General features: G+C 41.4%; 1 protein-coding gene and 1 long non-coding RNA gene across 2 annotated transcripts in view; one reads left to right on the forward strand and one right to left on the reverse strand.

The window, feature by feature from the left end:
• Positions 1 to 26313, forward strand: part of Prkcq (protein kinase C theta) — a 132683-nt gene that overhangs the window by 49447 nt on the left and 56923 nt on the right. Inside the window, exons 2-8 of the mRNA XM_048460831.3 lie at positions 1152 to 1278; positions 5591 to 5790; positions 11052 to 11112; positions 21361 to 21523; positions 22984 to 23015; positions 23106 to 23191; positions 24393 to 24522. Of these exons, the coding sequence (XP_048316788.1) occupies positions 1161 to 1278; positions 5591 to 5790; positions 11052 to 11112; positions 21361 to 21523; positions 22984 to 23015; positions 23106 to 23191; positions 24393 to 24522 (790 nt within the window). The 5' untranslated portion in view covers positions 1152 to 1160. The remainder of the gene's footprint in view (positions 1 to 1151; positions 1279 to 5590; positions 5791 to 11051; positions 11113 to 21360; positions 21524 to 22983; positions 23016 to 23105; positions 23192 to 24392; positions 24523 to 26313) is intronic.
• Positions 10103 to 26033, reverse strand: LOC125417321 (uncharacterized). The gene is made up of 2 exons (XR_007237101.3): positions 25749 to 26033; positions 10103 to 11194 (listed from the first exon to the last, which is right to left on the reverse strand). It is a non-coding gene; the product is annotated as an uncharacterized LOC125417321 (long non-coding RNA).

Consider the following 26313-nt stretch of genomic DNA (forward strand, 5'->3'; position numbering starts at 1 on the left):
CACCAAATAAAGTGGTGAGTGACCAAGAAAGGCACCCATTTCAACTCTAAGCCGCCACGTGCACACGCTCACACAAGTACATGTACCCACACATACCCACATATATGCTCATCACTCACACACATACATGCAGGAAAACATAAAGGAAAAGGTGTTTAGTTGGCAGAGCAAGTAGAGATGGAGCTAGCTGCAGGTGAAGATTCAGGCTTCGGGTGTCAATGAGATGGCTCAGCAGTAAAGAGCACACGCTGCTCTTGCGGAGGACCAGAGGTGGGTTCTCAGCATCACACAGGACGGCTCATAGCTGCCTGTATCACCAACTCCAGTGTTCAGTTCTGGCTTCTGGCTTCCTCGGCTATGTGCGTGCATTCATACATACACACAGATGCACAAGTACATAAAACCATAAATCTTTTAAAATAAAATTGTAAAAAAGAATCATACTAACTCTTGAAATCTGTAGCCAACACTGTGGTGATTTCCATGTAAAGCTCTGAGGAAACATATTAGGAACCCTGGCCTTTACGAGGTCCTTTGCCTTTAGGGTGAGGCACAACCAGAAAATGGTCAATGGCTTGGAGGTTTTTAAAGTGGTTTGTAACATTTAGTAGCTTCATTGCTTGTGTCTGTATGAGCGTGTGTTTGTCTCTGACAAGAGCAACCCAAATTGAAAATATCCAAAGTAAATACGGATCAGCTGCTAGCTGCTGAGAGCCAATTCCATGACACACAGAAATAGACTACGTAAGAATGTTGTGGTGTCATATTTACTGGCGTGACTAAAATAGGCTCGGTCTTCACAAACTCGTTTTCTGCTTTCTGTGTTTTGGACACCTACTTGAAGAAACAAAAAGTTGGAAAATGTTTGCCTTACTGTGCAGCTATCGAGCGTGACTGAGCAGAATTAACCCTTAGTTCTCACTATCGAGGTTAGCCACAGGCTTTCCAAAGATCTCTGCAAGCCAGTCTCTAGTTAAGGACCCAGCAATGTGTTTCTCAGAGGAGGAAATGAACGCATGTGTTCAGATGGATAGCAGGCCCATTGGGAGTGCTGGCTATTCGTGATAAGGAACTAAGTAGAGATGGAATACTAAAAACAATTTGTCTTAGGGACCTGTAAATACAGCCTCTGTCTTCTGTCACTTTTCTAGGGAACAACCATGTCACCATTCCTTCGAATTGGTTTATCCAACTTTGACTGTGGTACCTGCCAGGCTTGTCAGGGTGAGGCCGTGAACCCCTACTGCGCTGTGCTTGTCAAAGAGTATGTGGAATCAGGTAAGTTAATTGGGGTCAGGGTGGGGGAGGGAAAATAGGGGTTGGTGGCTAGGCTAGACAAGTATGTGGGAGACAAGACCTTCCTTGTTCTTCCAGGACATCTGATGGAACTGAATTTCACAGTTTAGGATGTTGGTACCCAGCAAAGACAAAAGACTTTATTAAGGACCCAGGTTTAGTGATGGATTCTGACCAGATCTATTTTGCTGTGTTATTTTTCCCACATAAACAGAGATAAAGAAAGTACCAAGTTGGGGAAATTAGACAAGGGGCTAATGGAGAAGAAATCTAGTAAAGTGGAGTAGACTATGTATTACCTGTGCTAACAACTCCTTATTTTCAATGACTCCAGATGAAGCCTGTCAAATCCTAGATCTTGGGATTAACTCTAAAGACTGCTTGTGTAAGAGCCTTCTCTGAGAAAGTTAGGAAGGAGTCAGCTAGAATTCTACATGAATAAAAGAATATTTCTGTTTTATTAACTGTGACTATGTACAGGCAGTTCATGAGGAGGAGGAAATTGGAGTCATGTCCCTAAGATTGATTTTGTGAGTTTAGACAGCTCTGTCAAAACAATCCCATTGGGTAAAGAATCCCTTGGTGATTATGCCCTCTGATTCCCGCTTGATCTACACCTCTTCATTTTAGTATTCTTAAGTCTCTTCCAAAGGAAAGGAAGGAAGCTATTTATCCCAAGACCTTCCCAGCCTTCCTGCCTTGTTCTGTATTCCTGAATGCAGAAGGAGAGTTATGTAGGATGTATTTCCATTCATTTACACACACACACACACACACTAATGGAGAGTCACTGTGAGAGCCTTGGGGACAGAGCAGACAGGAAAACACTCCCTGTCTACAAAGAGGACCCTCCCTTCAGACTTTGCAGTCTCACAGAGGAAGGCAGGTGATAAGCAGTTAAGGTGTGATGACCAGCAACGGGGGCTGAGAAGATAAAGCCGGGCAAGAGGAGAAAGGGGCAGAGAAGTGAACATTATTCTCAATGGAGTGGCCCTAAAATGGTCTCTGTCAAAGGCCGGGAACATCTGTGGATGTGAGAAGGAACTGAGGCATGCACTGAGAGCCTCTCACTGGATGCTGAAAATGCCGAATTCTGGGATTCCAAATTTTATTACGTTGTGTCCCCCATCCCCACTTCCCTTCATGCTCCCTTCCTCGCACTAGTGCCTCAAAGCCTAGGAGACAGTCTGGATGCTCTTGATTTCTCTTCCACCCAGACTCCTCCACTGTCTTAAAAGTGAAAATGCCGCTTGCTTCCACCTAAACTCTTGCAAATGTCACAGACATCTTTGAAGTGTAAAATGGCTGTGTATTTTCAAAGCTGCTTTTGACTTCATGGGTCTTGTAGATCTGGCTCTCTTTCCAGCCTCAGGTCTCACTGACATTTGCCAACTGCCAATCTTTCTTTTTCTTTTCTTTTCTTTTTTTCCCTTTCCTCTTCTTTGGGCCTGCTTTTGAACTTGATCTCAGCCAAATGGACCACGAGACCCTGTCAGAAAAAAAAGAAAGAAACAAAACTGTTTTTCCAACAAATTAGTCAGTGGGATTAGGATATTTATTTTTTATTTTTGTTCAGGTTATGGTCTGAAAAGGAATCTAACTAAGATTCCTCTTCCAGAATTTAAACAGGTTGCCATATTTAGAGTGTGAGGTTGCAGTTTTCATGATGAGTCAGGGGAATGGGAACAAACAGGAAGTGGTGCCGTCAGCCTGGGACCCTTTGGAAACATCAGCCCTTGCTGGACACACATAGACAGGCATGCTGGTTAATTTTAACTGTCAATTTGAAAGTCTAGAATCAGCTGGGAAGAACACCTTAATTAGGGATTACCTAGGTTATGTTGACCTGTGTGCAGTCTTTGAGGAATTATCTTGACTGTTAATTGACGTAGGAAGACCCAGTCCATTTGGGTGGCACTATTCCCTAGACAGGGATCCACGAACAGTATAAGAGAGGGGAAATCTAGTCAAAAACAAGCAATCAAACAAGTAGGCTTGCAAGAATGCATTTATCTCTGCTCTTGATGTGCTTTGACTAATTGCTTGAATTCCCTCTTAGTGATAGACTATAGCCTGGGATTTAACCCAAATAAGCCCTTTCTCCCCTAAGTTGCTTTCTGTCAGGGTATTTTATCACAGCAACAGAGATGAAACTAGAACAACAGGATTCTGAGTTCTGGTCTATGTTTTAGGTCATTCTTAACCTAGTGCCTGACTCCTGGATCACTGCCCTTCTCTGAGCATGGAGAATGGTTATAGGGAAAAGGAATAATTTAATAGGGAAGCTTAGAGAATATGATAAATAATATCATCGTTGATTTTCAAAGAACCCAATCTATCATTGTTTTTTTAACCTAACCCCTCCTTTTACAGAAACTCATGAGTTCCCAACCCCAAACTGGAGAGCCGTTGCCAGTTGGTGGTTTCTGAGGTAGAGTGAGTCAGGTTTCTTTAAAAGTGTAACTCCTGGTCTGTTGGCCAGGCCCCATTGGGTGTCTCCACACCAATGTATATGGAGAATACAGAAAATTGAACTCGCTGGAGGATAAAGGAGGAGGAGAAGGAGGAGGAGGAGGAGGAGGAGGAGGAAGAGGATAAGGAGGAAGAGGAGGAGGAGGAAGGAAGGAAGGAAGGAAGGAAGGAAGGAAGGAAGGAAGGAAGGAAGGAAGGAAGGAAGAAGAGGAGAAGGAGGAGGAAAAGAAAGAGACTCAGTGTTGAGGAAACTATGTTGGGAGGAGGGTGTGGAGGGTGGATCAGAGGTGAATCTGGAAGGAATTACAAAGGTGGAAACTATCATAATACATTGTATTCTCGTATGAATGTTTCAAAGACTTAATGAAAATGTACAACATTTTAATCACCCTCTTCCTATTCAGTCCTTCACAGAGTCACAGTTTATACCGCTACTGGCCATGTTTCCCTAAAGTTTGAAATTACTGGTAAAAGCCCACTCTATTTAGCCTCCTGTGTTGTAAAAGATTGTCAAAATAACTTCATATTCCTACTTCAAGCAGATTTGTTTTTCTTTTACACCACCAATGTCCCTGAATTGCTAAAGATGACATTCACTAGGCTTATTCTCAGAAGACGCAGTCAAATACTACTGCAGTCCTCTGCTACTGGAAATGATCGGAGACTGTAAACCAGAGAAGATCTCTTGTGGGTAGATCTAACAAAATGACTTAATTCCATTTGCAAACTGCCAGGGAGCTTCTGGGAAAGATTCTTGTAAAGAACTCAAACTTGTCACAGCTCTTGTTCCTGTGACCAGGTCCTTTACTTTCCTGCCTGTCTTCACATGTGCATCTGCTGTTGGATTGGCTGGTCCATTTTCAGCCCTTGCCAGCCTTTGCTTAGGGAGCATCGGTACTGTAAGCTACATCTTCAAAGATTGGAGAAGGAGGCATGTGCTTGTGATCATAGCACTTGAGAGGCTAATGTGGGAAGATAGAGAACTCAAGACCAACATGGGCTACACAGTGAATTTGAGACCAACCTGGGCTATCTAGTGACATACTATCTAAAAGAAATGGGGGGCGGGGAGAAGGAAGTAAGGACTCATTTGTTTCAAAGGCTGTTGTTTCCGTGTGTTTATGGCAAATAAAAATTATTTTTTAAAAAAATATTAAAGGATCATTCCTTATAAGTTCAACTTATGCTGCTGTGCCTTTCATATAAATACAGCAGCTTTATGGGGGTCCATTTCTACCAGATGCCAGTGGAATTAATAGAACCAAGCTATTATAAGAAAGGAAGGTTTTAAAAGGCGTAGGTTGGGGATTTCTTTTCTTGGTTGATGTGTTGAGAGGAGCTATGTGAGTGTGGTTGTGTTTCTTGGCTTTGTGTGTGTGTGTGTGTGTGTGTGTGGTTTTCTGAGATGTGGTCTTGCCACAAAGCACAAACTGACTGTGAACCCTCCATCCTCCTATAACATGTGTTGGTGTTATAGGTGTTCACCACCATGCCTAGTAGCAAGGGGCTGTTTTAAAGGTTATTTTCTCAGATGCTCACTCTCAAAGTGGAGAGAGGAAAAAAAAAACCATTGACTGGGGAAGGAAATTTTCCAGTTTAAGTAATTTTAAGAGGGTTGGTACTTAAACTATCTATATCGTACTTATAAAAGGCAATGTGTTAACTTGCATCTAACCATGTACCTGTCTTATTCTGCCCTAGACTGTATCAGAATTATGTACATGACAGCAATAGAAATGGCGGCCACTATTAAATGGAATTGAATTATTCTCCGGAGTTTGTAGAAGAGTAATTAAAGAGACAATATTTTTTCTCTCCCTAGAAAATGGGCAGATGTACATTCAGAAAAAGCCGACCATGTACCCACCCTGGGACAGCACCTTTGATGCCCACATTAACAAGGGAAGGGTGATGCAGATCATTGTGAAGGGCAAAAATGTGGACCTCATATCGGAAACAACTGTGGAACTCTACTCCTTGGCGGAGAGATGCCGGAAGAATAACGGAAGGACAGAAATATGGGTAAATGTCAGAGCTGTGTATGGTACGAACGGTGTGCACCCAAGCCTTGAACTTCTGACCCTCTTCTCCCCACCTCTCAAGTGCTGGGTTTAGAGGTGTGTGCCACCATACACAGCCAGTATGCACCAGGATGCAGGCTGTTGAGTAGCTTGAAATGCCCTGCCATCCTTAAGCAAGAGGACACGAGTCATGGATAAGCAGACAGCCTATCATATACTCCTTGGTGATTTGAAAATTACAGTGACTATTCATGAACTGAAGTGTATTGAAAACCTCAGATCTCTTGGTATGGAGAGGAGGATCTCAGTTATAAATAACAGTTATTGTCTGTTACTCTTAAGGTACTCCTGGAACTAATAGGCTTATCCAGGGATGAGAGTGGGGTATTGAAGTCTCCCACTGTTAGTGTGTGGGGTTTAATGCTATGATTTAAGCTTTAGTAGTGTTTCTTTTGCCCTTGTATTTGGGGCATAGACATTCAGTATTGAGATTTCCTCTTGATGGATTTTTCCTGTGACTAATATGAAATGACCTCCTTTCTCTCTTTTGGTTGATTTTAGTTTGAAGTCTATTTTGTTAGATATTAGGGTAGCTACACCAGCTTGTTTCTTAGGTCAATTTGATTGGAAAATGATTTCCCAACCTTTTACTCTGAGGCAATTCTGTCTTTGAGGTTGAGGTGTGTTTCTTGTATGCAGCAGAAGGATGGATTGATTCTGTTTTCATATCCAATCTGTTAGCTTTTTTATAGGTGAATTGAGTCCATTTATATTAAGGGATATCAATGAGCAGTGATCACTAGTTCCTGTTATTTTAGTTTTTGTTGATGGTGATATTATTGTGTGTGTTGTTCCCTTTAGAATTTGCTGCTGTTAGCTCATCTATTGTCTGTGTTTTTGTGGATGTAGTTAACTTCCTTGGACTGAAGTTTTCCTTCTAGTACTTTGTGTAGGACTGGGTGTAGTACTTTGTTTGTGGCTAAGTATTGGATAAATCTGGTTCTGTCATGGAATATCTTGCTTTGTCCATCTATGGTGACTGAAAGTTTTGCTGGGTATAATAGTCTGGGCCGGTAGTCTCCTAATGTCTGCATAATGCATGACCAGGGCCTTCTGGCTTTCATTATTTCCATTGAAAAGTCAGATATAATTCTTTATATGTTATTTGGCCTTTTTCCTTTGCAGCTCTTAATATTCTTTCTATATTCTGTATGTTTTGTGTTTTGATTATTATGTGGTGAGGGTTCTTCTTTTTTGATCCAGTCTGTTTGATGTTTTGATGTTCTGTAAGCTTCTTGTATCTTCATATGCATATTTTTCTTTAGTTGGGAAAGTTTTCTTCTATGATTTTTTGAATATATTTTGAATATATTTTCTATGCTTTTGAGTTGGACTTCTATCCCTATTATTCTTAAGTTTGGTCTTTTCATGTTGTCCTGTATTTTCTGGATATTTTATGTTAAGCTTTTGTTAGAGTTAATGTTTTCTTTGACTGGTGAGTCTATTTCCTTTATTATATCTTCAGTGCTTGAGATTCTCTCTTCCATCTCTTGTAGTCTGCTATTTATGCTCCTGATCATTTTCTCATATTTTCCATTTCCGGAACTTTCTCAGATTGTATTTTCTTTATTGTCTCTCTTTTGGTTTTCAAGTCTTGAATAATTTCTTTCATCTGTTTGATTGCTTTTTCTTGATTTTCTTTAAGAGATTTGTTGATTTCTTCTAATATTTTGTTTTTCTCTTCCTACATTTCTTTGAGAGAATTTTTCTTTTCCTCTTTAAGGGCCTCAAACATTCTCCTAAAGTTATTTTTTAGATCATTTTCTTCTGCTTCATCTATATTTGAGTGTTCAAGTCTTGCTGTTGTAGAGTCACTAGTTTTTGTTGGTATCATATTGCTCTTTGTGGTGTTCAGTGTGTTCTTACCTTGTCTACCCAGCTTTTCCTCTGATTGGTGTAGTTGGAGCTGTGTCTCTAGTGATCAATCTTCCAGTTGCCAGTGGATCCAAGGCTCAGATGGTTGCTCCTCACAGTTCAGTCAGGGCCATGGCTGCAGTCACCCGGAGGACACTTGATGTTCCAGAGATTGTTTGGGCCTACTCCTATGGAAGTTGCTTGCTTGAGCCTCCTCTGTAGAGGTCGCTGGCTCAGGCCTGCTCTGGCGGAGGTCACTGGCTCCCTCGGCATTCTCTCCCTTGTACCTGCTCTGGCTGAGGTGGCTACCTCCAGCCTACTCCAGTGGAGGTTGCTGGCTCAAGCCTCTTCTGGCAGATGGAGGTCCCTGGCTTGGACCCACTCCTGCAGAGGTCTCTGGCTTGAACCCACTCCCACGGAGGTCCCTGGCTTGGACCCACTCCTGCAGAGGTCTCTGGCTTGGGCCTTCTCCCTCAGCAGTAGCTCCCTTGTACCGAAAACCATCTTCTATATAGATTGAAAGCCAGAAAACTATTTTCATATGTTTATGTCATTTATGCCAAAGTAGTAAAACTCCTTACCTTTCTACCTGAATAATAATTCAGATTTTAGCAAGACTTCCAAAAGCTTTAAAGTTACAACTTCCACATGGGAATGATGGAAACCTAGAAATGGCGTTCTTGTGTTCTTATGACCTCACGTTGATTTTGTCTTCTTTTTTTATAATATAATATTTTATTATTTCTTCTTTATTTTAATTGATTTTTATTGAGTTTTACATTTTTCTCTGCTCCCCTGCAGTGATTTTGTCTTCTGAAGAAAAATACATAACTCATCCTTCTGTCACAAAGTTAATATTTAAGCACAACGACATGCCAAGATTTTTTAAGGTGCCCAAGATGACATATGTTTAGGCAATGTCATTCAACAGTACATATAGAACACCTTTCACTCCACTTGGGGAGGAGACTGTGGCAATTCCAACTCCTGTAGACTGGCTGCTTAGACAAACAGAAAAGGTTAAAGAACTGGCGGGTGTTGCAGATGTTTGGTTTGGTGTGAAGGAGTTTATATACTTTAAGCTAATGGAGATGTGGAGCTCTGGCTGTGTCTGAAACACAGGAGACAGAAAAGATAAGTTACAGAAACCCCCACTTCCCCATGCCTGCTGTTTCCATGATTTTCTACTTTCCACCTAATTTATTTTGTTGAAATTAGACCTCTCTCTAATTTTTATGATAACTTACTATGTTTTCTTCTCAATGAAGGAACAGATAATCAGATTTTTTTATCCTTCTTTAATAAAGTACAGACTTCATTCACTAGCAGTTTGACTTTCTATTTCTATCTTTTTGAAGTTGCCTTTAATTTCACACCCTGGGTTTTGCCAATTTCTCTCCTCTTCCTCCTTTTCCATTTTGTTTTGTTCAAACAGAGTCATGTTATGTAGTCCAGGCTAGCCTTGAACTACTAGCAGTTCTCCTGCCTCAGTCTCCCAAGTGTCAGGATTGCAGGCATGCACTAGACACAAGTGTGCACTTGTAAGACTTCGTCTGCGGCCTAGGGCTGTTGGACGTCAGTACATAACAGCATTCACATCCTCATATAGCCAAGTTGCTTGCTTTCTGTATTTTTAAGCCTTAATTTTGGGGGGTTATTTCTTGGTTTACTTTCATTTCAAGAGCTCCCAGACTATTTTGAATTTTTGTTTTATCTTTCTTCTGAGGTTATCAGCTGTTTTAAAATTGATTTTTTTAAAAAAATTTAGCAACAACAACAACAACAACAACGAAGATTTTCTCAAATTTGCCATTCATGCCCATCTTGGCTTTAAACGACACATTGGTTCTCCCTTTGTGTTTCCCATGGTTGCAAGTATCTGCAAGGGTTTTACCAGTCACTCCCCAGGGCTTTATAAAACGTCACTTTCCAATGGCTTGCTGACTTAATTTCCTCCATCACCAGTGCTTTCTGAATATTGATAAGGCCGTGGTGACCAAGGTTCACAGTTTCCTTTGAAAATGGGTCTCAAATTCCCCCTCCTTGTTCTGCTTTTGCCTCCATTTTTACTATACCAGAGATTAGAAAATGATGGTGTTAATTCTTATGGTCTAAAGCACTTCTCTTTACCTTAACCAGTGTAAGTTTGCATGAGAGCTTATAGCTATTCCAAAAGCAGAGCTTTATTACATCACAAAACTCTGAGAGCAGGGGTACTGCCAGTTGTCAGTCTTTCCGAACTCATTGAAGACTTGGTGATTTGCACAAGGTCACACAGCTGAGAAATGGTCCCTCAGTGCTTTGAAATTTAACTCTGGGTTCAACATAACAGTTCCTGCTGTCTCTCCCTTAGGACAGGCGACCGCTGCTATGATGCTCAATAATGAGTCACTTTAAAGTCATGTCTTAATCTATTTATTCCACTAATGGCATAGTATGATGGTTTGACATATATCATATATGTGTAGGTGTGTATATAAACATACATGCATACATATATTCAAATACACATGTATGTAAATATCTACATAGATACAGATATATCTATTTTCCTCCTGTGTATGTTACATTACGTGGTATTCAGAATAAGTCTTAAAATGGCACTTTGCTCTTCTGTCTTCTGTACGATACTGTCCATAAGTTGTATATATACATATAGAACTTGAAAAATTATAATAATGTATAGAATATATAAGTACCATGCATGAACTTTTTCTAAAATATATGTCAGGTAATTTAGTAATTTAAAAACTATTCAAATATGCATATAATATATATATATATAAAACATGCATATAGAAAACTTTCAAGAATCACCTAATTAAATTTTTCTTTAGTCATTTTACAAATGCTTGTGATAGAAAAAGTATACTGCATGGAGTATACCCTGATCTGCCTAGATGTATAGCCCACATAGTAAGTGAAAGAAAACCCCTCAGAGCAGGACTTATCTTTATTCCCTAGGACCTACTTCTTCCCAAGTGAGCAAGGCTTGGCATCCAGGACACTTCTGTCAGTGATTAATATCTGGGGATAAGCTCATATGGTCTTCAGGTAAACACCCTGCAGGACAACAGATTCCGTTTTTTGAATCTTCTTTCTTCTTTCAATTTTGAACCTCCAGTAAAATGAATGAACTGCCAAGTCATTCCATCAAAGGCAAGCCACTGTCTCAGGTGCTGCACAGTTCTGATAATAGCGGGCTCGGTGATGATGAACTTGCGTGGAGAAGAGCCGAGATCTCCTCTCTAGTGGCAATCTGCCATAAGTCATGCAGCTAGTTAAGAGGTCCTAGAGCCAGGGTTGGCTTCCCATTCTGACGATGTTCTTTCTTCTTCTCTCTCCCAGTTAGAGCTGAAACCTCAAGGCCGAATGCTAATGAATGCAAGATACTTTCTGGAAATGAGCGGCAAGTGACATTTCTTCTTCCTGTTTGGGGGTGAGGAGGGTATAGCCTGTTCAGCGAAGGCTCGTTTTGCTTCTGCAATATCCTAGAAAAGAGAAATGCAAAACATTCTATTAAAATTCTCAATGGTGCTCGGGCAGGAATTGAAAACAACTGTTCAGACCAGACAAATGTAGAGCAAACATAAACACATGGGCGTATACATGTGTTTTATGTAAACATAAAACATTCGCGGGGCTGGTCTATAAATGGTGTAAATTCACAAGCCTGGTGCTTTCATAGTCTCTCTATTTCAGTTTGGGAATTTACTCTGAATACAAAAGGCTGCTCCTGCATTGCTGTGTGTAAACACATTGCCTATTTATAAATGGTGTTCTATACCCAGCATTCCACTGGCCTAGAATATGAAATAAGAAACCGAAAATATCTTCTGTAAAGCTAGTATCAAATGCAGCGGCCTAAAGTTAGTCACCTCACATCCTCTTAGGAATAAGGAAGGAAAAAAAATGCACAGCCAAAGAGTTTCAGTTCCGTGTCTCACATATACCCGAATCACAGAAGGTGAGCTGAGAAGCGCTGTGGATACCCTGGGCACCAGGGCCGTCAGGCAGTCCTGTGTCTGGGAATTAACTGCAGCTCTTGATAAAGCCCTAAGCCACACAATAAGCATGTGAGCTGAATAGCAATAAACTGTGTTTAGTAAATTATTTTTACTTCAGGTTCAGTATCACTTTTCCAAAAATGCTTAAGACCAGAAAGGTTTCAGATTTTGAATTATTTAGGGAATTGGGGGTATTTGCTATTTGAGGATTTAAATCCAAGTCTGAACAGAATATTCTGTTATAGTTCATATAAGTGTTACACACCAACCTGAAGATAATGTTATATACTAGTTCAAATAATTTTGTGCATGAGGCAATGCTTTATGGTTAGAAATTTCTAGTTGTGGATCTTATCTGTGCTCAAAATATATTTAGCCTTTTGGATTTTGGACTTTAGGATTCAGGATGCTCAAATTATAGCAACACAAAATGAGCTTTAGTTCCGATATTTACACTGCTTTATTTAACATATATAAGTCCTAATATGCCCAGACTCAAGTAGCATTATAAGACAAACGGGGAAAACTTACACACTTACCCGGTGTTTGGACATATTGAGGCATGGTTATTAGACTGTTTAGGTCTGCTAATGAGATTATAGCTGTGTGCTTTATTTTTATCACTGTTATGACAAAAAGTTAAGGAAGAATTTGTTTGGGGCTCAGAACTGAAGAGATACAGTCAACCATGGGGGAGGAGGAATCATGGCAGCAAAACCACAAAGCCGTGCAGATTCCAACTCATTGCTAATTAAGTCCAAGTCACCAATAGCATATCAGTGTCATATTAAGGAAAGAAATACAGCACTTCACCCTTGGAGTTGTTTCATCAAAAGCAGGTCCAGATTTGAATTCTGTACTTCATGATTCCCGTGTCTTCCATCTTAATCTGTGCCTACCTGAAGACTGTCTTGTGAATATGTCCCTGTGTCTACCCATGTGTGTCTGTCCATGTCCGTGTCCGTGTGTGTGTGTGTCTGTATGTGCCTTATGTGTCTGTATGTGTGAATGGTATCTGCCTGGGTGGTGTGACTGTCTGCCACTAACAAAGGGCCTCTTTCTGTCTTTAATGAGCAGCATAGCAATCTTTACATAGGGAAGGAATGGGATACTTTAGAGAAATCTTTAACAGTTTTAGGAAAGATTAAATCACTGACTGAAACTGACCCCAGCTAGCGCAAACAGCAAACATCATTATTTATCAACCAATATCCATTAATGGTTGTTTTCAACTTTTATGGTGGATTTTGGTAAGTTTCTTTCTACTTCCCTATTTGCTACTTTCAGCCAATGTACTGATACACTTATATTATTCTGGGGCCGTAAGAGTATGTAACTTTTAACTGTAACTATGCTTTAGATTAGGCTGTAGAAGTTGATAGTGTGAGAAACCCAAGGCAGGTGAGTCTGGTTGTTGCTTATTCTTTTGTTGCAAGGAGGCGCTGCTTGTTAATCCTGGCCACCCGGCTAGCTGAGCCCCGAAATAACCATACAGAAACTGTATTAATTAAATCACTGCTTGGCCCATTAGCTCTAGTTTCTTATTGGCTAATTCTTACATCTTAATTTAACCGATTTCTATTAATCTGTGCATTGCCACATGGCAGTGGCTTTCCAGGTAAAATTCCCAGCATCTGTCTCTGGCAGATCCATGGTGTATCTCTGACCCTGCTTTCTTCCTCCCAGAAGTCAGTTCTGTCTTCTCTGCCTACCTAAGTTCTGCCCTATCAGGCCAAGGCAGTTTCTTTATTCAGTAACCAATACAAGCAACACACAGAGGGGGCTCCCACATCATTCTTTGAAAGGCCATTTAAACAAAGAGGCTGCATGCACAGTAGGACATCAATCTTCAGTGACCTCATGGGGTGTTAACTCTGGCTGTGAGGTCCAGCAAAAGTTCCAATCTCTTACAAAGTAAGAGGTATTTTCAGAACGTGGCATTGTCACACAAGGCAGGTGATCCCTTCATGCCTTGGGTCGGGAAGCAGAGAGATGAATGCGAGTGTTTTGTTTGAATGCTGGTGCGCATCTTGCTACTTGGTTTTTTTTTTTTTCACTTTTCATTTATATGAGAGCCCAGGCTATGAGATGGCGTGGTCCATCTTCCCTCCTCAGCTGAAGCTCTCCGGAAACACCTTCATGAGCATTTGTAACATGACGGCTGGCTTGTTGGGGTTTCTGTCCTGCCCGGTACCCCACAGCCGACATATCCCAAAGAAAATCACACACAGGACTCCATAAGGTTATAAACTGATTAGCCCATTAGGTCAGGTTACTTATTAGTTCTTATAGCTTATATTAATCCATTATCATTATCTATGTTAGCCATATGGCTCGGTACGTTTATCAGTTGTCAGGTCACATGTTGCTTCTTCAGTGATCTGGGCAGGAATGACAGAGAGAGCTTCCTGCTTCCCAGAATATTCCTGTTCTCATCGCCCCACCTCTACTTCCTGTCTGGTTGGCCCACCTATACTTCCTGCCTGGCCAATCAGCATTTTATTAAAATACATCATTGACAGAATACAGATAATTTCCCACACCACTTCCCCTTCTTTTTTAAAAAAAAAAAAAAAACAAAGGAAAATATCCATAGTCCATTTTTGGGGAATGTGGGCGTAGTATTGCAGGCTACTTCCTGCTGATTAGGGGCACTGATGATCTTATGGGGACCTAAAGAAAATTTAGAGTTATAATCAAGTTCTGACTGGGGTATCCTGTGAGTCTTGATCATCTCAGGCAGCAGTCTTGAACCTGTTTTGGATGAAGAACTCTGTCACCTGGGCCATCTGTTCCTATCAGAGATTTCTCAGGTGGTCTTCCTTTATCGAACCTGATTTTTCTTAACTCAGAGTGAATCCACAGCCTCTCATTTTCTGTGGAAACAAAAGCAGAATCTCTTCTCCAAAGTAATATACCTTTTGACTTCAATTTTGAAGCCAAGGTATTTTCAAAATACCTATCTTGGGTTAGTTCAGCGGTATTTATAAACAAAAGTCCTTTAGCAGCTGTTGCTCCTTCCTCAGCATTCAAACAATTCAAAGAGAGCATAATAGCATACAGTATCAAGATTCTCTGTTTATTTTCCATCTTTATGTGGCTTTAATTTATCCTCTATTTCTTATAGTTTTACTTCTACTTTTAGAGACAGGTTCTCTGTATATCTTTGTCCTGGAATAACTATATAAATCAGGTTGTCCTTGAACTCACAGAGATCCTTCTGTCTCTGCCTCGCCAGTGCTGAGATCAAAGGTGTATGCTGCCACACCTTGAACTCACAGAAATCTGTCTGTCTCTGCCTCCCAGGCATTGGGATTAAAGGTGTGTCATCACCACACCCTACTTCTCTCTTTCTTTCTTTTTTATTTTTAATGACTTTAACCTTTAACTTGCATATATTTTTAATACACTGTAAACCATTTAGAGGTTTTCTTCTTCTTTGAATATCTCTTTACTGTATATCTCTCTTTTTTTTCTGACTACATGAGTCTTTAATTTACTAAGCAATATGGAGAGCTGTAGCTTTGATGGCTAGATCCAGCCCATTCCTTAGCTTTCCAGCCTCATGGCAGAGGTACCACCAGAGCCATTTTTATTGTCACAACTCTACAGTGTTTCAGGGTCCCTGCCAGCAAGCAAGCTGCAGCATTCTGCTCACAGACCACATTCAGTCGGATTGCCTGACTGAAAGAGTCAGAGTTTGCCCTGGCAGGATGGCCCAGAAAGCTGGTATTTTAAAACAACGCAGCTTTTTTCCTGTTACAGCTGAAAACCTGAAAAGCATACATTCAGCTTTTCATCAACACCGTTTAAGTGTTTCGTGGCAGGACCTCTTAAAGGAGCTACAATATTTTGCAGCTAAAGCTGAGTCAGGAAGCCTCTCTTAGATGAGAGCATTTGCTTGCTTGCCTCTAGCAAGCAGAGCAGACCCCAGAAATTGCTGCTACCAACAAAACATGCTTTACTCTATTCTTTCCCAAGCTTTCTCAGGCTTTCTGTGGATGCAGTTATCCACGTGGGCACCATCTGTAACATGGCCGGCTTGTTGGGGTTTCTGTCCCGCCTGGTACCCCACAACCGACATATCCCAAAGAAAATCACACACAGGACTCCATAAGGTTATAAACTGATTGTCCCATTAGGTCAGGTTACTTATTAGTTCTTATAGCTTATATTAATCCATTATCATTATCTATGTTAGCCATATGGCTCGGTACGTTTATCAGTTGTCAGCTCACATGTTGCTTCTTTGGTGATCTGGGCAGGAATGACAGAAGAGCTTCCTGCTTCCCAGAATATTCCTGTTCTCATCGCCCTACCTCTACTTCCTGTCTGGTTGACCCACCTATACTTCTTGCCTGGTCAATCAGCGTTTTATTAAAGTACATGATTGACAGAATACAGATAATTTCCCGCACCAGGCATTCTCAGAGGTGTGCCTCTTAGATGACTCCAAATCTAGCAACATTGACAGTGAAGACTAACCAGAACAAGTTCACCTCCATCAGCTTAAGACCCAAACACATCCCTTTAATCCAGAACATTGCTCCTGACCTCCCAAATGCCCGTAGCCATCTCATAATGCACTTAGTTCATCTCCAAGAGCCCCTCAGTCTTAATAGTTCTAAGGCAGTTCAAAAATTCCAAAGTCCAAAATCTCTCCTGAGAATCAAAGCAGTCTTAACTATGAACCCCTGTAAAATCAAAAGGCAACTTATATACTTACAACATATACAATGGCATAGAGTAAACATTCTCATTTAAAAGAGATTTAGCGGCATAGCAAGGAAATAACAAAACTTAAACTCAGCAAGGGAAATAACAAATTATTTTTCCATGCAGCTCCATATTTGGCTTCTAAGTCTTTAAATGGCAACATTTGGGCTCAAATGGCCCTTCCTGTTAATTCTGTTGCCTGCACACATGATCTATCTTGGTCTGGTTCTATTCCGTGCCTTTTGTTTTCCTTAGCAGACATCCCACAATCCTGATATTTCCAACATCCTGGAGTCTCTGTTTCAACTTAGGATTCATCATCAATGCTTCATAAAATGGGCTCTTGGGGCTTCCATGCAGGGAATCCAACCCTGTCACTGATTGCCAGACCTCGGTGTCTTTCTGGAACCTTGGAGTAATCCTCCATGATCCCATAGTTCTTGCGTGCCTACAAACGCAGCATTGCGTCAATGATACTGACAAATACTATCGTTTGAACTGTAATCTGGCTCCTTCCACTCCAGCTTTTATAGTCTCTGCGCACCTTTTGCAACCCAAACTGATAAAACACTTGCCTAGGCAGTTGTTTTCCAACAGGGAACCCCTTCATCAGCATTCTCTGTTCATGTTCTCTCCTTTCATGTGAGTTTAGATTTTTCATAAGCTGAAACCTTAAATGGGTTGATGGGGTCTAGCTGGGCAGAGGCCGAGGTGTGTATCATTCCATTATTCCAGTACGAGCCCAGGGACAACATTTGTTGAACCACCTCTTAAATATTTATGTAGTGATATGGACCTGCAGGCTGCGTTCCTGCCTGGATCCTGGCTAGCTTACACCCGAAATAATTACACAGAATCTGTATTCATCTAAACACTGCCTGGCCCATTAATTCTAACCTCTTATTGGCTAACTCTCACATCTTGACGAACCCATTTCTAATAATCTGTATGTCACCATGAGGTCGTGCCTTACCAGCATGAGTCTAGCCAGCGTCTGTCTCAGATAGGGGAATCATAGTGTCTGCCTGACTCTGCTTCTTTCTCCCAGCATTCTGTTCTGTCTACTCCATTTATCTAAATTCTGTCCTATCAAAAAGCCAAGGCAGTTTCTTTATTAACCAATGAAAGTAACACATAGACGGATGACCCTCCTACATCATATTTAGCTTTATAAATTATAATTATTATAAATTAGGCAATATAAGCAGATATACATGATAATTAGATGGTTTGGTTGGGTTCCCCATTCAGTAGCTTTCAATTTCTTTGGGTTCCTAGATAAAGGCATATTTACCTTCTTCTAACAAGCTCTTAGCTCTCGTTTTCTTGGGGTATCTCACCCTTCTTTTCAGCCTGAATGTTGGCCTTGGCCCAGGGGAACTGATGGCAACTTCGTCTCTGCCTGTGTGCTTTAGGATGCAGCTGTTTTCTCTTCCTGTTCCTCTGTCTCAGAGACAGTCCCTCCCTTTGCTGACCTCATGCTTCATCCCTGGCAGCTCTGCGCCATCAATACACTTCCTCTCTAATGTCAACTTTCCCTTTTCTCTGTGGTTTCCTCCTGATTGCTGAGAGGTCCTATATTAAGCCTTCTTTTCCTAGCTTGAAAAAATACATATATTAACCTTTTGCCTTTCTGGGTATTTCTTTTCTCTTTCCCTGGTGTGACATTTCTGTTCTATTCATTTTTTTCCCCTTTTCTTAAGACATGATGTCAGATAGCCTGACTGACTTGATAGACACTTGAAGATGACCTTCAACTCCTTATCTTCCTGCCTCCACCTCCTGTGTGCTAGGGCAGGACCAGAGGCATGCATCACTCTACTGGTGTTATGTACAGTGAGAATATGACAGATCTTAGGGCTTGAGAGACAAGCACTCTACCTACTGAGATATACCCCCAGCCCTCACTGGCAGTTCTTGAAGATACAGTTCATATATATTAGTCATTCTTTATTCCTTGCTCCTTTGGGTTTTTCCCCATTTTTTCCTTTTATTGAAAATAGATTATTTTTCTCACATAATATATACTGATTATGGCTTTTCCTTCCTCTACTCCTCCTTGGTCTTCCTCACCTCCCCTCTTATCCAGTTCCACCCCTTTTATATCTCACTAGAAAGCAAACAGGCTTCCATGGGATGGCAATAAAGCAAAGCAAAATATAATATAATATAATGTGAAACAAAAACCAACACACCAGAATTGGAAAAACAGAAAGAAAAGAGCTCAAGAGAAGGCACAGGAAATAGAGATTCACTCATTTACACACTCAAGAATCCCACAAATATACTAAAGTGGAAGCCACAGTGTATGCAAAGGACTTATAGAGAAAAAAGAGAAAAGAAATATATATATTAGAAATAAAAAATAATGAGATAATAGAAAAGGAAGGGCCCTGATATGACATTATGAGACAAAGAACCTCCAAAATGTCATTGAGCTTTCTGCTGACCCTCTAGTGCTGGGCATGCAGTGTACCCTAAAAGCAGCTTGTTTCTTGGTAAGGCACCTATGGAGGAAACTAAATGTTCATTTGGAAGTGATTAGCAAGCCGAGATTGCTTCTGGGCTGGGGATGGGAGCCTATATCCAGTTCCTTTGATTCTTAAACCCTAAAAGTCTAGCATATATCTTGACCAATCTGCTAACATAGTTTTCTCTGAGACACTGAACCTTCTAAACAAGTCCCTATTTTTTCAGCCTTCAACTTCTTAGACATTTCAATGCCAAAAGAGTCCTTTTTACTGATCTGTACGTTTTCAATATTTTCTCTTAAATTCTCAGCTTTCTCTACTTGGTTTCTTTAGTAATTTATTTTCCTAGACCCCAAACCATCTGGATCTATTTTACACCATCACACGCTGCCTCTTATAATTAGTGCTGTTATATGTGTGTTCTTCGTGTCTCTCTGGCTTAGCTGTAGATGCTCAATGGTTAGGAATAAAGCCTCAGAACTCTCCAGAATGCTCAGCTCAGAAATTTAGATGCTCAGGATATATCAGTGCTTGATTGACTGCAAACAAGTCAATTAAATAAAAGATCTGAAGCTATTTGTGCAAAAGAAATGGCCAAGCAAGTCATTTCAGAGATAAACACTGTCAGTACCAAGAGAATTAAAGAAAGTCTATGTTATCCATAGGCATTCCCTTATAGTGACTGTAAGAATTAGGGATTAAAGGGAGCCACTAGAAGGAGTAAGGAAAAATTAGTTTCCCGGAGTATTCTAATGTTTTAAAGTTTACTGTAATCTAATGTACAGAAGGTTATTTATATACATACATAGATATAAATGATATAGGTATAGATTTAGATAATATAAAATTAGAGGTGTATATGCATATTTATAATAATACAGCTAGGCCTCTAGAATATTCATTTATTCTACAAATTACACATGTCTTATACTTTTCTTCATTCCATTTCATTACATCTGAATTAAAACAAGAATGTCTGATTTTATTAATGATTGACATATACAGGTCACAGTTTATAGCTTTATCTGTATAGTTATTTCATAAATTGAGGGAAAAAATTATTAACTTAGTGACAATCTCTCACTCACACTTACCAAGCCCAGTTTATTTTCCTCCTAACTCCAAATAAAATCACCTGAAAAATCTATCCTGAAAGTAGCGGGCAGAGCATTGTGGCCCAGCTGAGGAACTATGAGGAAAGTATGGAAAATTCCCTGCACACAGGCATTTGCAATTTCCTTAAAACAGACCCAGGAATGGCTGCCAAGGAAATATGGGTCCTAAAGTGTATCACTAGGTTCAGATGGGTTCCCAGGAAAAGGCCTCTACCTGCCCAAAATCTCATGTGTCTAGCTCTTGCATTCCCAACCAGCCACTAATGACAATGGAAAGTAAGGAACCTTGGTAGATTCACCCACCTCAAGTGTGTGGTTAGACCTCTCACTGCTGAGCCAAGATAGAAGCAATTTAGTTCCATTTTGTTGATTTTTTATGTATTTGAAATATAATGAGTGCTAATTCTAAATTTCCAGTTTTGCAGATAAAAAGAAACAGCAAGTGATCCAACAATCTCCAACCTATTACAAATTATGACTCTAAGCATTATAATCATTAAACTTATCATCCTTGTTTTAGTGATAGAATACAGTTCTCATTATTTCTTTATTATTTACCATGCTAATTCTTCTTCCTTTGCTGAAGTGTTTATTGCATGACTTAGTGACTTACAATTTTGTGTTCCTTGTGCGTTTTGAGCATTAGCCTAGGCATTATAGGTATTCTCAGGGTTCTATCATCTTAGATTCCTTCAACCCTTTGGGAAAATTTCATCTGAGCCTAGGATGCTATGGATAATGAGACCCACAAGCCCAGGGCTGACTGAAAACATTCTGACTTGACAGTGTGAAGTAAATGACACAAGATGACTTAGGCATATAAAACTTAAACTATTAATTATCTGGTACTTCCTACAACAGAGGCTGTAGCTCATATATCTGATCGCTATACCCAACAAGAACCAGAATATTAAACTTCTCCCAATAGTTATTTGCCCTTGCACAGGGCTAGGTAACTCCTTTCCGTCTTTGGTACCCTGTATAAACCGAACGCTATGCAAGGCGTCCTGGCGCCAGAGTTCTTTATCCTCCTCACGTCCTGTCAGTCACAATACTCTGGAAGGACAGACTTGAAATGTCAGGATTCTGGTTTCAAAAACTAAAGAGGGCTAGCAGAACTAGAGAAGCAAACAATGGACCAATCCAAACCTTTAGTACTGCTTCCTGCAGCGATTCCATGCTGCCAAATTAGTAACAAAAGCCTAGTGCCATTCCCACCCCCACAAACCCTTGAAAGGCCACGGTGTGCGCTCAGCACTTACTGCTTCTGTTTCTCCTCAAGTGCCCACCCTCTCCGCCCCGCGGTGACTATCATGTTGCTTCACTGCATCCTATGCTCTCTCCCCAGACACAAAGGACATGAGTGACTTTGAGAATGAAGGATTCTTCGCCTTGCACCATCGCCGAGGAGCCATCAAACAGGCCAAAGTCCACCATGTGAAGTGCCATGAGTTCACGGCCACGTTTTTCCCTCAGCCCACGTTTTGCTCTGTCTGCCATGAGTTTGTCTGGTACAACACTTGATATTTTCCTCTCGAGCTTTAAGATATGCGTATTATCACTGCTAAGCACTACGAGCTCTACCGTGAGGGAGGGTGAAGGGCCGAGTGCTGTCGAATGGTGGTCAGTGGGCTCATCAGCACTGAAAAAGTCTAAAGAGCCTGATTCAACACAAGATTTTTATAATGTGACTCTTGAAGAGGGAAATTCACTCCAGAGAGAGTCTTCCATGAGCTAGCTTTCCTTGGCTATAACAAAACACCCAAGACTATCACTTTTAAGAAGCGAAGGCTCATTTGAACTGACAGCTTCAATAAAAAACCTTTATTGCCTACCCCTTTTATTTTAGGTCTATGACAAGGCAAGACACTGAGGCAGGGCAGGGCTACCCACGACACCTTAAAGCATCCAGGAAGCAAGAGAGGAGAGAGAAAGCACCAGGGTCCCAGCATTCCTTCCAAGGGCACACTCCAATGACCTCACTTCCTTCTGCCAGATCCCATCTTATGGTTCAGTTCCTGGTTCCAAAACATTAGCACATGGCTTTGGAACATTTCCGATCCAAACCATAAGAAGGCCCAATGGAGTTTTGTTTCTGACTAAATGAGAGGCTGCTGGTATATGTGGAAAGGAGCAGATGAGGGTCTATTGTTATTGCAAGCAGAGCTGTGCGATTTTATAGTCAACACCTTCATCATCGCAATAGCTCCACTGCTGCATTGCTGCACTCTGCACCACACAGCACTCTCCCACGGTAACAAATGGCTGGAATGAAGCTCTTGGGTGTCTTCATCTCGGAGATCAGTGTAACCACACAGCAAAAGCTACGGTAGAGGGGAGCGAAATGATGTCTGTTTCTGCTCTCAACATCTGTGCCCGCTAAGAGATGCTGGTCCCCTCGGGCTCCTGCAGAATCATTAGTGCACAAGTTCCCACTTCGTGGGGTCTCCTCAAGCCAGCAGAATAGGATGAACTTTCATTAATTGTTTTTCCTCTAATCACTCGGTCCTCCTTTGTTTTCTTTGTTTCTAATCAACAGTGCTGCTTTAGATAGCAGATATTCTTAGATTCTCAGAATGAGGAAACAGATACTTTACAGATAAGTGCACTCATCTGTGCATAAGCCAAGAATGAGTGAGGGAGTGACTCACTCATAATTAAACGAGGCACTGACTTTCTTTAGTGAGGAGCATAGAAATTTATTGCTAGAAGCTTGGGATACATTTGGTCTGGTGTTGTAAACAGTTTGCTTGACAATGCAAAGATGATAAGAAAATTAATCTTAAAATTTTAAGTAAAACAACATAAACTTAAGCTACCTTCTTGACAAGTGATGCATGTGAATCACACATGGACACAGAGGAAATCCTCTGTGGTCTTGGGAATGTCAAGATCTCATTTACCTCTAGATCATTTCTGCCTCAAATGTCGATGTGAACATGCATTTAAATCCCACATTGCTTTGTTACAGGGGGCTGAACAAGCAGGGCTACCAGTGCCGACGTAAGTACAAGGCATTTCCGCTGTATTCTCAGTACTCTTTGCATTGAATTGTTCCTCCAGAAATCACAAGTGGCAATTGTCTCTTTTCAGAATGCAATGCAGCAATTCACAAGAAGTGCATCGACAAAGTGATAGCCAAGTGCACGGGATCAGCTATCAACAGCCGAGAAACCATGGTACTGGCGTAGTTAGATTCCATTTCCTTACTCTCTTCACCTTTTCCAGCAAGTCAGATTGCCAGCCTCACTCTCAACCTCAACAGCTACTACCAGAGCCTCTGGTGAAAATAAGCTGTCAAGAAACTGAGTTAAATGGATATGTGTTTTAGACCGCAATAGTTTTTCTCCGGGTTATCTTTACTTCTTACACCTTCAAGGGGATGTTATCATCAGCGTTCTGTTATTCCCCTAACCCTGGAATAGTACTGTCCAATAGAAGTCAAATGAGAGCCATGTGTGGAATTTTAACCTTCCAAGTGGCCACAGTAAAGAAGAAACAGACAGGGTATGGTGCCATAGGACCAGTTCAGGACACTGAGGCAGGAGGATTACAAGTTCAAGGCCTGTCTGAGGAACAAAGTGAGGTCAAGACCAGCCTGAGTGACTTAGTGAGACTCTGTCTAGAAATAAAAAGTATAAAGCAGGCTGGCAATATGGCTTAGTGGTAGTGTATTGCCTAGCATGTGAGAGGAGGCCCTTGCTTCAGCCCTCAGTGCCATAAGAATCAACAAAGTCATCTAAAGGATAGACAAGTAAAATTCATTTTTATCATATGTTTAATTGAGCCAGTCTATTACTATTTCAATATGTAATCAATATAAAATATTTTTCACTACTTGTCCTGACCAAGTCCTCAAATCCTACTATGCAATTTGCTCATGGTTCTCAATTCTAGCCCTTCACCCTACAAGTGTTCACTAACCCTGTGTACTTACTTGGTTTTCTTACCCAAAAATCAGATCAGGAGTCTCCAGTTGTCATATCTGAGGCCATTGGGTCACCTCTCAACATTCATTGTTCATTCAGATTGTTCCTCCATTGTTCTTAACAGCACCGTGCAGTACCAAATGAGTGTTTCCTTAGCTCCTATTTGAAAAAGGGTCCGTATCCCTTGTTCTTGACATGGTCGCCCCATCTGTCAAGCTGTGAGCCTCCTGGTGCTTGATGCATGCTTTGACACATGATGCCACATGTGCCCTCACCTGGAAGAACTGCAGGCTTCTTCAGGTACCTCAGGAAGGTGGTAGGCCGTCTGAAGGCTAAATGCCCCTTGCTACACCTGTTTTCATTACAATCGCTGTGAGCCGCACATCTAGGAGATTATGGGAAGTTGAGACCTAGGGACACACGTGCAGTCAGGTCTCCGTCATTCTTTCAGTTCCACAAGGAGAGATTCAAGATCGACATGCCGCACAGATTCAAAGTCTACAACTACAAGAGCCCGACCTTCTGCGAGCACTGCGGGACCCTGCTGTGGGGGCTGGCCAGGCAAGGACTCAAGTGTGATGGTGAGTGCCGAGGGGTGGGGGTGGGTCCTGCGCATAGCCTGATGCCACCTGTGCATCACGGAGGGAAGACGAGAGGCTCTAGAGTGATGGCCTCTGTCCCCATCTTTGTGTGCTCACGAAGACGGATGCTGTCTCCATGAGACAGTAGATTTCCTTGACCATCCTTCTACCCTGCCATGTCTCCATCTTCACATCCAAGGAGAGAGTTCATAACTGCTCAAATTCAAAATTTAAGCTCAGTAGCTTAGGGTCAAAATCAGGGTTCAACAGGTCAAGGACCAACAGGTCAAGGTCAAAGCTCAATAGCTCAGAGTCAAGGTCAAAGATCATGACCCAGTATTTCAATGTTATACTCAGTAGTCCCGGAGTGAAATGACAGCCTTCCTCTTTTGACTGGTCCCTCTGCCAAGGACTCTCCACTCTGCCCCAATCTGTTGTCTCTTAGATTCTGGGCTACCCCCATCTTAATTCTAGTAGATTGACTCATGTGGAGCTCCTGCCCTCCTCTTTAGTATTGGTTAGTGAGATTATTTCTCCAACCTCATTAAGGAGTAAGCACGTGTGTCCCTTTGAGCAGTGAATGGCTCCAGTGAGAGATGCTCTGGGACTTTAGCTACGGAGTGTATCCCACAACTATGGCTGTGAATGCCAGTGCCCAGATGAGACAGGGTCACCCACCCTAGGCCTTCCTCTGGGGTTTGGATTATAGCAGAACTAAGATATAATTAGTATAGATTATCTTATTTTTATTGGATTTCTATACATGCTACCATTCTCTGAAAGTGGAGGTACTCAGACCTACACTGAAAAGAGAAACAAGGCATTCTTGATCTCGAACTCTTATGTTTAAAAACTGAAATGCTACAACTAGGGAGTCACGAGGGTAAAAAGTGTCTCATAAAGATCAGCAAAGCACCCTGCCTTGCCAGTGAGAGAGAAGGAGAAGGCGAGACAGTTTCTTAGCACATAAAAAGAACTTTCTGATGGCGAACTATTAAATGTATTAGCCTTTTATTTTACTTTGCGGCATTTCTTATTTCTCTTCTCTTTGAAGAGCTGGAGATGGCCTTTTAAAAGTAGAAAATCATCCTCTTCTGTCTCCCTTTCTTTGCCTCAGTACTGCCCATGTGCCTGGGGGCCCTACACATGGCATTTTAGTGAAGGCAAGGAGAAGAGTTTGGTTTACCGATTGTTACCACAGTAGTGACTGGCCAGTCAGAACTCACCTTAAGAATCCCTTGATGAGCCCCAAAGTCCTGTATGTGTCATTTCCTTCATATGACTGTTTATAAAGGAAACTTCGACATGAAGGCTTATGGAATATGTTATTAATTCTTAGGTAACAATAATGTCCAAATATCCTAGCTGTAGAAACAGAAAGGCAAATGACCACCGTCTTACTGCTTGCGGCTCCCTGTGACCATCTCGCAGTCAGGTCTCACTTCCTGGGAGCCCTGGTGCCTACTCATTAAGACAGGGTTGTTCTTAACAGCCTGATCGCAAAGCTTAGAACCTCCGTGAAGATTCCTTGGCATTGTTTCACACTGACATGCTTTGCTTTGCTCTTTCTAACATTCTTTCCTTCCCATTCCATCCCCTCCCCCTCTCCTGCCATCTGTATTTCATATAACCCCCTTCCCTCTTTTCTTTTATTCCCTCTCCTTCCCCCCCTTTCCCTCCCTCCCTTCCCCTTCCCATTTCAAAGTCCGTTTTTGTTTGTCATACTCCTGTTTCCTCCACCAGGACTCGCCCTTTCTTCTTGACTGTCCTAGTTATCCTTCCTTGAGTCCT

This window comes from Myodes glareolus, chromosome 14 (assembly GCF_982192425.1).
Source record: "Myodes glareolus chromosome 14, mMyoGla1.1, whole genome shotgun sequence".
Lineage (NCBI taxonomy): Eukaryota > Metazoa > Chordata > Mammalia > Rodentia > Cricetidae > Myodes > Myodes glareolus.